Genomic DNA, 12,178 nt, shown 5'->3' on the forward strand with positions numbered 1-12,178 from the left:
ATGATGGAGCCCTAGTGCCTCCATCCTAAGAAGGAGCATATCATCTCCCCGGAGGCTGAGTAGTATGCAGACATACTGACGGATGATAGGGAAGGAAGAAAAGAAACCACCAGACAAAGGGGTCAGCATGGCAAAGGCCAGGAAGTAGGATAAAGCTGTGCTTAGAAGAGACCGTGAGTAGCCAGACTGAGGTGGCGCACACCTTTAGTCTCAGCACTCAGGAGACAGAGGCAGGTGGATCTCTGAGTTCGAGGCCAGCCTGATCTACAGAGCAAGTTCCAGGACAGCCAGTGCTACACAGAGAAATCCTGTCTGTCTCTAAATAAATAAATTAGGAAGAAAGAAGAGGAGACTGAGAAGTCCAGCTAGAGGCAGATCCTGGAGACCCTGACAAATACAGGGAGAGCTGTGAGTTTGGCTTGTCTTCTTGGACAATAGAAAATGAGAACCAGTGAATGGTTTGGAGCAACTGGATGCTGACCTTACAGCAGAGACAGTGAATTGTGGCAGAGGGAGGCTGGATATGTGTGGTGGGGCTAATGGAAAGGTTCTAGGGAGAGGTGAAGAGTTAGTAGGAAAAAGCTTGAAGGAAAAAGCCTGACAGTTGATTATATTTGTGAGCAGAGAAGAGGCAGGCAAAGAATGAATGGAAATTCCAGGCCTGGCTTCTGCTCTTGGATCCACAGCCTCAATTTTCCAGGCCTCTCAGGCGAGAATGTGTGACTCAAGTGTAGGCGGAGTTTTCCCATCCCAGAAGCCGCTTCCAAATGACCACACTGAGGCTTATATTACTTATAAATGCTCGGCCAATAGCTCAGGCTTATTACTAGCTAGTTCTTACAACTTAAATTAACCCATTTCTATTAGTTTACATTCTGCCACATGGCTTGTGGCTTCACCTGTCCTCCAGCATGTCCTATCCCTCCGAGGCTCCTGGTGACTCCTCTCTTCCTCTTCCCAGAATTCTCCTAGTCTGGCTCTCAAGAGATCAATCTCTTCCTGCCAGGCTATTAGGCAATCAGCTTCTTATTAGCCAAGGAGAGTAGTACATATTCGTAGTGTACAAAAAGATTGTTCCCTGGCACCCAAGTACTCATGTATCTCCCAAGTATAGGCTTTATGTGTGTTTGTTGATACAAGGTTTCATATAGCCCAGGCTGTCCTTGAACTCTTTAAGTAGCCTAGGATGATCTTGAACTTCTAATCTTTCTACCTCAAAAATGCTGGGATTCTAAGTATAAGCCACCACACTCAGCTCTTCCGATGCAGGCTATTGTGCCGATAGCTCAAAGGATATCTCAGTTAGGAGATCCCAATTTCCTGTTTATCTATTTATTATTTCCTCCTCCTCCTTCTCCTCCTCTCTGTGTAGCCCTGGCTGTCTTAGAGCTCAATATGTAGATCAGGCTGGTTTCAAATCCACAGAGTTCCTCCTGCTTCCGCCTCACTAGTGCTGAGATTAAAGGTGTGCCTACCACCACCAGGCTCCAATTTCTTTATTGTGAAAATAATAAACCAAGACCCAGAAAGAGAGAAAATCAAAAATGTACGTTAGTGTCACAGCCAGGATTAAAGCCAGCAGCTGTGCAGTTTTCTGAACGTTTTCCACCTCTCTGTTGCCCAGAGGGGGAAACTGAGGCCAGAAGGATCAAATGAACCACTCAGCTCCTCCCTCACATTAACAGAATGTGAGCAGTCTTGACTCGGCCTCTTGGCATACACAGATCCAAGCTAGGCTCCTGGCCATCTATCTCCCCAGTGACAGGATGGCCCCAGAGGCCACGTTTTCATCACAAGGACAGTATCAGAGGCAAACAGGAGACTCAAAAATCTTACCGCAGATCCTCTCATTTCTTCTTGTTTTTCCCTAATTCTGGGGACCTAGGTCCTTCCGCTCTGGACACAGGATAGTTCCCATGACAACATGACAGGCAGGATTAGATGGCCCTCTAGCCCCCTCTGGCTCTCAGGTGAGCCTGGGCTTGGAGCCTCCTGGTTATTGATTAAGGAGATAAAAATAACTCTGGACTTGTCTGGAACTGCTACTCTGGGAGGAGATGACTGGATCAAGCCCTCCTTCCAGTGAGGGTGCAGAGAAAGCAGAGGGAATAGGGGAAGGAGTCTGAAGGGGACCCAGAAGGGCAGGTTGCCTGGAAAGCCAGGTGGAGATGGAGAACATGGGGCTTGGAAGTAGAAGTAAGTTCTGGGCTGATGGAATATTCTGGATAATGACAAGTGCCCCTGAGCCTTAAGTGCTGGCCAAGCCATAAGCTAAATCCTGTTTTTTCCCATTGCATCCTGGCACCAGCCCCTTGCAAGAGAGGTGCTGTTTAGTTCCCATTTTCCAAATGAAAAAACTAGGGGTCAGAGAAGTATCCTTACTGGTCCAGGGTCCTACCATGTACTGATTTCATAGAATGCTTACATAACCTACAAGAATTCTCATCAGAAGATGGATAGAGAAAGATGGGGAAGCCTGGCATGGTGGCACACACTTTTTTTTTTGGTTTTTCGAGACAGGGTTTCTTTGTGTGGTTTTGGTGCCTGTCCTGGATCTCCCTCTGTAGACCAGGCTGGCTTCAAACTCACAGAGATCCACCTGCCTCTGCCTCCCGAGTGCTGGGATTAAAGGCGTGCGCCGCCATCGAAGCCACTGCCACCACCACCCAGCTTTTAATCTCAGCACTCGGAAGGCAAAGGCAGAGGGATCTCAGTGCATTCAAGGCTAGACCGGACTACATAGTGAGTTCCAGAACAGCCAGGGCTATATAGTGAGCTCTGAGAGAGAGAGAGAGAGAGAGAGAGAGAGAGAGAGAGAGAGAGAGAGAGAGAGAGAGAGACTGACTTGGGGGGGGGGCGGCAGATGGGATTCTGTCTCATCTCCCAGTCCTGTGGTTAATGGTTGAAAGAAATCAGCCCTTGAGAAGTTAGTGGCAGAGCCAAGGTCCCTTAGGCCATTTCATAGGCCTTGGAGGAGGGGAGAAGTTTGGTCCCAAAGAGACCTAGGGATGGAGGCATCAGAGGGCTCTTAGTGGCCCCAGGGAAGAGGTTCAGGCTCCGGTCATAGCTAAGGTCCTCAGAGCTCTCTCTGTGTCCTGGCAACAAGTGGCTTCCCCAGAGAAAAGGTACTTCTAGCAAAGCCCCTGGGCCCTCAGAGCATTTTGAGGGGAGAAGACGAGCATACAAAGGTCACAGGCCGGCCTGTGCAGGTACTGCTGGGCAGTAGTCCCAGAGATGTGCCACTGTCTGTGGGCTCTAAACTTTACCCCTGAAGGTATAGGCAGGTGCTCCCAAGAACCCTATGGCTCCTGCCCTTTTCCCAGCAAACTACCTCCAGTCCTGTCAGAATTAGAACCCAGAGCCAGGAATACTGTTTCTGTATCACTGAGTTGTACACCCCTGATCCCTCCCTGTTCTGAGCTCTGGGAGTTGAGGGACAGGAGGTAGGGCTGAAAATAGTCATCAACAGTTGCCCTGAGAGATGGAGCATTGGGGGCACCAAACCAAAAAAAAAAAAAAAATGAGTATGAGAAAAATAAACAGAGCCAGGTGCACGCCTTTAATCCCATGGGGCACTCGGGAGGCTGAGGCAGGTGGATCTCTGAGTTCGAGGCCAGCCTGGTCTACAGAGTGAATTCCAGGACAGCCAGGACTGTTAACATAGAGAAACCCTGTCTCGAAAAGCAAGAAAAAAAGAGAAGTAAGCAGAGATGAGGTGTGGCTGGGCCACCAGCACTCAGGAAGAACTTGTTCCTATACCAGTGACCTTGGTGATGGCATTTCCTAGCTTGGGTGCCCCTGAGGAGTCCCTCCCCTTTCAACGCCAAACCAAAGCCTGGTGCATCTTCCACCACTAGGTGGCGCCGTCCTCCTTAAGCCCTTCTCCTTGCCCAGTGGTCAAATGGGGTTTAGGAAACAGCAGGGATCTCCAGACAGTAATACAGGTACGATACTGGCTATGAAATTAGTGTCACATGTGTTCAGCTTGGCAAATAACGTCTGCCCATTTCTGTTACTCCCTAAGCGTCTCTGGGCACTGCAGCATTCATCAATCAACTAAGCTTGTGTGGGTCAAGACCCTGTGTAACAAGAGTCGCCCCTTAGGAGAAGACAAATACCCCCTCATCCCCTAAACAAGCTAGGCTCTTCTGCCCACACGGAAAGTCTCTGTCCCCAAGCCTAGGTACAAAGCTTTTGCTCGAAAGGCTCTGAGCTTGGAATCCCCAGGCCCAGGCTATACCTTCAGCATGAATGACTCTTGCCCTGGCTGGGATGTAAAGTAGCTGTAGGGGGTGGTGTAGACGGTGCCTGTGGACCTCTCCTTCCAGTAACTGAGTTGTGATTTCCTGACACACACACCTGCTTGTGCACACCCAAACCACTCTATTCTCTCTTCCCCAGAACTGACCCATGACCTGGAGATGAGAGAGGTCCAGTCTCACCAGCAAGGTAAGAGAAACAGCTCCGAGCTCTGGTGGGAGGTGCAGGGAGCCCAGAAGATGGAGTTTCACCACTTGTTTTTTAAATGTTTTGTATATTATTATGGGGATGGGGCGCACACACATGGAAGTGTGGGAACTGCTGGGAGTCAGTCAGCTCTCCACTTCTACCACTTGGGTTCCAGGGATCAAACTCAGGTCATCAGGTCTGACAGCAAGCTCCTTCACCTGCTGAGCCATCTTGTTGGACCAGATTTTGCTTTTTCGAGATACGCTCTCATGTAGCAGAAGCTGGCCTCGGACTCACTATGTAGTCAAGGTTGGCCTTGAACTCCTCAGCCTCTGCCTCTACCTCCAAGAGCATAAAAGGAAGATGCCCAACACAGACCCCTGCCCCCCCCCATGCAGTGCTATATACAAATACATGCACACACTGCACACATGCACACACACATGAAATGAATGCCACAATGAAAATTTAAAAGTAAAGTTGTTTTTTTAAGTCTCATTTGGGCAGAGCATGGTGGCACACATCTTTAACCCCAGCACTCGGGAAGCAGAGGCAGGCAGATCTGTAAGTTCTAGGCCAGCCTGGTCTACATAACAAGTTCCAATACTTCTGGGGCTACATAGGAGATCCTATCCCAAATAAACAAAAAAATAAGGGGTGCCATACCAGAAGCCCCCCAGGACTGAGTGACAAGACTATGTCAAGACCTAATGTAGGGCAGGGCGGTGGTGGTGCACACCTTTAATCCCAGCACTTGGGAGGCACAGGCAGGTGGATCTCTGCTACACAGAGAAACCCAAAAACAAGGAAGACTTGGTATAGGAACGAGAGGAAGGCTGGGTGGCCTGGAGCTGGCTGGTCCGGTTACCTCCCTGTGTCTAGCAGGGTCAGAGGAGAATTCTGGTGGTTCCATCGAGAGGCAGGAGTACCTTGGTCTTCAGGCAGTTTCTTTGCCATGATATATCAGATTCAAGGCCAGTCTAAACTACACAGTGACCCCTGGAGACTGTTCTGTGTTGAGATACTGCCTCATTCTGTAGTCCCAAATGACCTAGAACTCACTATGTAGACAGGTTAGCTTCGAGTTTGTGGTTATCCTCCAGCCTTAACATCCCAAGTGCTGATATTACAATCATAAACCACCAGGCCGGTGCCAGAAGAATTCTTTGATTTTTTTGGGGGTGGGGCGGGGGGTGGGGGGTGGGGTGGTTTCGAGACAGGGTTTCTCTGTAGCTTTGGAGCCTGTCCTGGACTAGCTCTGTAGACCAGGCTGGCCTCGAACTCACAGAGATCCACCTGCCTCTGCCTCCTGAGTGCTGGGATTACAGGCGTGCACCACCACTGCCCAGCTGCCAGAAGAATTCTTAAGAATTGACAAAAGGGACTAGAGAGAAGGCTCAGAGGTTAAGAGCACTGGCTGCACTTCCAGAGGACCTGGGTTCAATTCACAGCACCCACATGGTGGTTTACAACTGTCTGTAACTTCAGTTCTAGGGGACTCAACACCCTCATACAGCCATACATGCAGGCAAAAGACCAATGCACATAAGATAAAAATTAATTAATTAATTTTTAAAAAGTTAACAGAAGTAAAACAAAACAAACAAACAAAAAATAAGCAGTGGTGGCATGACTTTTAATCCTAGCATGTGGGAGGCAGAGGCAGATGGATCTTTGTAAGTTTGAGGCCAGCCGGTCTACAGAGCGAGTTCCAGGACAGCCAGGGCTACACAGAGAAACCCTGTCTTGGGACAGAAAAAAAAAAAAAAAAAGAATTGACAGAAACCTGGACATGGTGGTGCACACCTTTAGTCCTAGCACACCTAGTCCTTGGCAGGCAGAGGCAGGAGGATTTCTGTGAGCTCCAGGCCAGCCAGTGCTACATGGTCAGACCATTGTTAGAGTGCGATCAGAGGTGAAGAAAGGAAAGAAAAAACAAAATAATTGACTCCCTGCCTTACTGATGTGTTACAATTCATATGCATCAAAAACTCACAAGAGCAAAGAAGTCTGGAAACTTTTAAGCTAAACTGTTAAAGTCCAGTAGATCCCTTCGTGCAGCGGAAGATCAGCTAGGACACAAGGGAACTCTTGGGCTTGAGCCAACTATGTCCGTCTGTGCTTGGAGACACTCACTCATCCCTGACACTAGACAAGGAGTTTCATGCCTACAGACACTTTCACCACTACTAGCTTTCCTCCGAAAGGCCTTTTGGGGATCACCAGAGCTCAGGCCACTGCTCTGTAAGGAACCCATCCCCTTTTACAGCGTATGTTAAAGCTCTTTGCATTGTTCTGATGTGTATCTATGGTTAACTCCTGCTGTAAAGGCCATGGCAAAAACTAGACCAGTCAGCAAAAAGAACTCACAAATGGGATGTGTGCTCCATGAAGGAAAGAACACCCAACACCACCTCCTGCACACGCCCACAGCTTCTCAGCCCCTGCTCTTAACATGGCTTCCTGTCACGGGGCTTTGGCAAGCGCACAAGCTGTTCCCGGTCCAGGAGTACCCTTCTCCGTGGGAGGAGCTGCTCTCCCTAGCTCTGAAGCTTCTCCTGCTTCACCCTCTCGAGCCTGGAGCCTCTCTTCCCCCGATGGCATCACATCCCCCTTAGAATCAGAGCATTAATTTGTCTTTCAGGCACATGTCACACTGACATTTGTTTTTGGTTATTTACTATACTGTGCTGTATGTTTTATGAGAACACGGCCCGGAGACTCAAGGCCCAACAGATTGCTTACAAACGAACGATCAATTAGGAAGAGTTTTGAGTTTAAGCCGAAGAATTAGACGCCGAGGGTAGTTCAGGGTAGTTCAGGGCTACGGTCCCTGTGGCTGGAATTTGAAGCGGAAGAGCCGGGGTGTTGGGGGCGGGGGAGGGTGGCCGCTGAGCCAGCTGAGTTATGTTTCACGCCCTTGGGGGCATCATCGCTCCCTTATTGTCCCTTCTTTACAGAAGAGGCGTCCCGGGAGCTGGAGAAGAAGTGCCGCGCGCTAGAGTCGCAGCTGGAGGCGCGAGCGGCGGCCAACGCGGAGCTGCGGCGGGAGGTGGCGCAGCGGGAGGCGCTGGTGTCTGCGCTGCGCTGCAGCCTGCGCTCGGAGGAGCGCCGCTTTCTGGAGGAGCTGCGGCGCCGCAGCCACCGCGCCACCGTGCTGGGCACCGAGCTGCAGAAGCACACCGAGGCGGCCGCCTACCTCTCCTGCCAGCTGCACGCCGCGCGCCAGAGACTGCAGGCCCCGCGCTCCGGCGCCGCTGCCGCCGAGCCCCGGCCCCGCCGACGCGCACAACGGGCCCGCCGACCTCCCGAGGCGGCCGCCAAGGGGTCGGGCCGGGACTGGGCGACCTGGGACGACGCCGATCCCATGCCGGACCCCGCGCTCTTCCTATACCCGCGGAGGCCGCCCCGGCCCAGTGCCCGCGGCCCGCGCCCTTTGCTACGCCAGGAGCTGCGAGACCAAGACGCCCCGCACCCCGTATCACACCAGGAGCTCCCTGACCAATGCGGCCCGCACCCGGGGCCCTTGGAGAGCCCTGACGCCACGCCCAGCGCCCTAGGGGATCCTGAGTAGGCGCCGGGCAAACAGTGGAGACCGGGAAGGCAGGCCCTGCAGGGCGGGATCAGGGATGGGGCGGAGTCCAGCCCGCAGATCCGCCCCAGCTCCGCCACCCACTAGAGCTGCCCCCGCCTGTGTGTTTCCCCCGAGATGAGCTGCCCCCTTCGGAGAGGGAGCGCCAAAGGATCGCACCTCTTTTGTGGTGGACTGGCAGTAATAACCCTAATCTGGGTACCACCCAGGCCCTGGGAGGGAGAGAGGCGGGGTCTTGTCTGTCCCGGGAGAGCTGACAATCCCTTGAAGGGCGGGAGAAGGCTGGGTCTGCCTACAGGAAGGAACACGGTGGCACTTGGCACTGCTAGGCCTGCAAGCTCCCCTTTCCTGCTTTCTCTCCTCCACTCCCAGCCCTGCCCAGCCTTTTGCTTGGGAGAGGCGAGTTTTAGGAGCTAACTCTTGTACTCGGAAGTAGCTACTCCCCGCCCCGCCCACCCCACTGATAAGTCCTTGAAGGTGAGCACGGAACACTTTATAATCTATTTTAGAAGTCCTCTCAGAGCCGCCGGGTTCCCGGTGGCAATTGACTTGCAGAAAACAGTAAGCATAGATCCTTGGAGCGGGTCATGGAAGAGGAACTGATTGGTTTTTCCCATGCAGGGGTGCAGGAGATAGGCAACCTGGGGCTCAAATTTTGGCGAGGACGGAAGGGTCATTCCCCCTTCCCGTTCCTGCGGCCGGCCGCCTCAGAGACCTCCCAGTCCTGTTATAGGTGCTAATCTTGCCCAGCTTCCCAAGCAGCTGGCTGCATCCAGAGGCAGGAAGGAGGGCCTGGCTTTTTGGAAGTGGCCGCTAGTCATAGAAATTCGATTTTGCTGGGGAAGAAAGTGGAGACTAGTCCTCGGTGGTGCCTGCCCCTGGAAAGGCCCCTAAACCTGCAGAACCTGCTGGTGGTGGGGTGGTCCTAGGCTCTCTCTCCCTCTTAGCTGGGAGTGGCAAGTGGAGAGCAGAATGTTGGCACTTTCTCCCTGTCGGTTCAGCTCATCCTAGGCCCCGCCCCAGAGCCCCACTCATCTCTCTCGGTCTGACCTGCATGGGGTCCTAAGTGCCTGTGAGATCTTCCCTGGGGCTGCTGAGCAGGAATGCCTCTCTTCACTCAGACCCTGGGCCCCTAGCAGGCCCTGGCTAAGGCACCACCTTGTGTCTGCCTCCCAAGGTCTTGAGGTGGTGAGCACAGTCAGTCTCGGTAGCTGACAGACTTCTCCGGTCATGGCCACCAGGAAGACAAAGAACTCTTGGCTCATGCCCTCCACTCCGTAAGAGGAAGCAGGAGTTTGTCCTGAAGCAGAAGGCAGTGAGCACACGCCATCCTGATCCTGCACACAGACCCCTCCCCGCTCTCCCCTCCCTGAAGGACAGCTGAGGCCACTGAGCCGGGCTGCCTAGCTCCTGGGGGTTGGATGGCGGAAGTAGAATCCTGGGGTCCCTACTAGGGCCCCAACTGCTGCCTTCACTCCAGTGGCAATACCTGTACCGCTTGTCCCCTCCCGGTTTTGTGTGACTCTGCCCTCTCCTGCCACCCTCCCCACCTGGAACCTGCCTGTGTGAGGGACTCACTCTGTTCCCTTGGAGGTGCCCAGAGGGCGGTGGGAGGGGAAAGGCCGCTTTCTCTGGGTGCCTACACAGACCTACATCTCCTCCAACCATACTTTTGGGGTGAACAGGGTGACTTTGCTGATTTTTCTAGAAGAGCCCTTTCTCATCCATCCATCCACTAAAAGCCATAGCTACCCCGACTAGCTTCCCTTGAAACTATAGCAATAGCATTCTTCCTTTTCCCTTCTGGGCACCCAGGAGGTTCAGCTGGTTCCATCACACCCCATCCCCAGGGATCCGACAGTAACCTGCCTGTCTTTCCTCAAGTGACCCTGTCAACTAACGCCTTCCAAATCCTGCTCCTCTTCCAACAGCCAGAGATAATGATACTTGTTCATGGGGTGCTTGAAGATCTCCCAGATGAAAGGGTCTGAGGGCCTCTGACTCCCTGTCATGACCTTGGGGTGGGGGAAGGTAATAATGCAACTCTTCCAGCAGCAGCGAGGGAGTGATAAGGAGGCCTAGGCAGATACAGGATTGCAGTGTTAACAGAATAGCCCTTCCCCCTTCCTCTTCTGGAAATAATGGAAGGCTCCCTTCAGCGGTTTATAGGCAAGGACTCCCTCAGCCTTCTGGTCTGGGACAGGCCCTCCCCTTAGCTTCCACCCCTTCCCTTCCTGGACCTGACTCTAGGAATCCACCTGGTCAAAGGAAAAGTACCAGCCACGACCCAGGGTTGACCCAGTAGCCACGAAGGGGAAGACCAGTCCATCTCTCTGCTTTGCTGTACGCGTCCCCATTGGGAGACCGAGATGGTTCATGTGGACGGACACTCATAGGGGAGAGGGCTCCTGCACAATGTAAGTACACACAGACCCAGAAGGAAGAGCTCCATGGGAGTCCAGCGATCTAGAAGCCGTCCAGGAATGAGTGAGCAATGCAGTGTGAGCCTCTATACCCCTTGTCCCTGTGTCTTTGCCAAGGCAACCTGTTCATTTTGGGGGAACCAGCCAAGATGAGGCAGCTCATTCCTATACGAGCAGCACGATAGGGTTGTCCTGGATGAAGATGGAAAGATGGTCTGGAGCATCTTCTCATTTAGGGGGCCAGGGGTCTCCTAAGCACCCTTTCACAGTGATGTGCCAGCCTCAAATGGGAGACATGCAGGGCAGACAGATCCTGCTCCAAATTCTCTGTTGGCTGCGCTTTTTAATCCAATGCTTTTCAGAGTGTATTCACTCACCTACAGAAATAGAGCCCTGTGCTTTAGGGGTGACTATCATATGCCTTATTCTTAATAAAATGTTTGGAAAAACCTGTAAGTCTGTTCTCGTGCTGAAAATGCTGTTGCTTACCTACCTCTGTTCCAGCAAAGGTAGAGTAGGGAGCTGCAGATGTGAGGGAGACAACAGCTTGGAAATAAGTGGGTAGAGTGAACCAGATGCCTGATAGCGTCACAGACACACACAAATATGCTCTTTAGCTGGGTGGTAGCAGTGCACACCTTTAATCCCAGCACTCGGGAGGCAGGGGCAGGCAGATCTCTGTGAGTTGGAGGCCAGCCATGTCTACAGAGTGATTCCCAGGACAGGCTCCAAAGCTACACAGAGAAACCCTGTCTCGAAAAACCAAAAACAAACCAAAACAAAACAAAAAATGCTCTTCAGGGCGTAAGGTGCTTGCTGAGGTGACTTGTCCCTTTGCCAAGGCCTGCCAGCCTCTCCATGCACCCCCAACCTGAATTAACATGGAATGAATGAGATCTTGGATGAGAGATTTCTGAGCAGCCTTGAGAGGGATAGGTTGGAAGGATCCCATGCCTAGAATTGTTCATTGTTCTGGTCTAGAAAGAAGCCCAAGGTCTTGGCCTGTTTGGCCACCCGTGTTGTTCTCCGTCTGATAGAAGTGCAGGAAGTCCAGCATTGTAGAGACAAGCCCTTTCTCATCCTCTGCTAATGGGAGTCATCCTATGAGCACAGCTTCAAGAGTTCAGCACATCCCGTACCACGCTTGCAATGTACGTCTATGTTGTGGCCAGCTAGAAGAAGCTCTGCATCTTGAACATGAAAATTGTTTTATGTATAACCCTCCCTCGAAGCCACTTCAGTCCATCTTGGGGGGAGAGGAGACTGATCCCATCATATGGCCCAAGTAAGGTGAGTCACATTCACCGGGTTGAAGAAGGACCTAGGAGTCGATCCAAGACCATTAGTGAACCACAGGACTTTATGTTGAAACCACACATTCAACATTCCATCTTAGGTGCTAGGCTGCAGCCGTGAAGCACAGAGGACTGCCGGCAAAGGCAAACTCCTGGGCAGCTATGGTAGTCTGTGAATTTGGAGGCGTGGTGGATCATTTGCCGCCACAAGAGGGAAGGTGTTCAGAAAACTGAGGAGGTGGTTAGGGACATGGCTCAGCCTGTAGATTGCTTGCCCAGCATGCACGAAGCCTGGAGATAGAATGGAGGCACTATGTAAACTGGGCATGGTGGTGCATGCCTACAGTCTTAGTACCCAGAAGGTACTAAGGGTGATCACAAGTTCAAACTCATCTTCCACTACATAGTGAGTTTGACAC

At 52.2% G+C, this 12,178-nt stretch overlaps 1 protein-coding gene across 2 annotated transcripts in view; it reads left to right on the forward strand.

Moving 5' to 3' along the window:
- The window catches only part of Ccdc92b (coiled-coil domain containing 92B), a 33,348-nt gene extending 22,311 nt beyond the window's left edge, over positions 1 to 11,037 (forward strand). For both annotated transcript variants that reach the window (XM_042282383.2, XM_076542881.1), the window contains 2 exons: positions 4,402 to 4,449; positions 7,410 to 11,037. In XM_042282383.2, coding sequence (XP_042138317.2) covers positions 4,402 to 4,449; positions 7,410 to 8,023 — 662 coding nt within the window. In that variant the 3' untranslated portion in view covers positions 8,024 to 11,037. The remainder of the gene's footprint in view (positions 1 to 4,401; positions 4,450 to 7,409) is intronic.
- Positions 11,038 to 12,178: the final 1,141 nt, after the last annotated feature.

The sequence above is a fragment of the Peromyscus maniculatus genome, chromosome 8 (assembly GCF_049852395.1).
Source record: "Peromyscus maniculatus bairdii isolate BWxNUB_F1_BW_parent chromosome 8, HU_Pman_BW_mat_3.1, whole genome shotgun sequence".
NCBI lineage: Eukaryota > Metazoa > Chordata > Mammalia > Rodentia > Cricetidae > Peromyscus > Peromyscus maniculatus.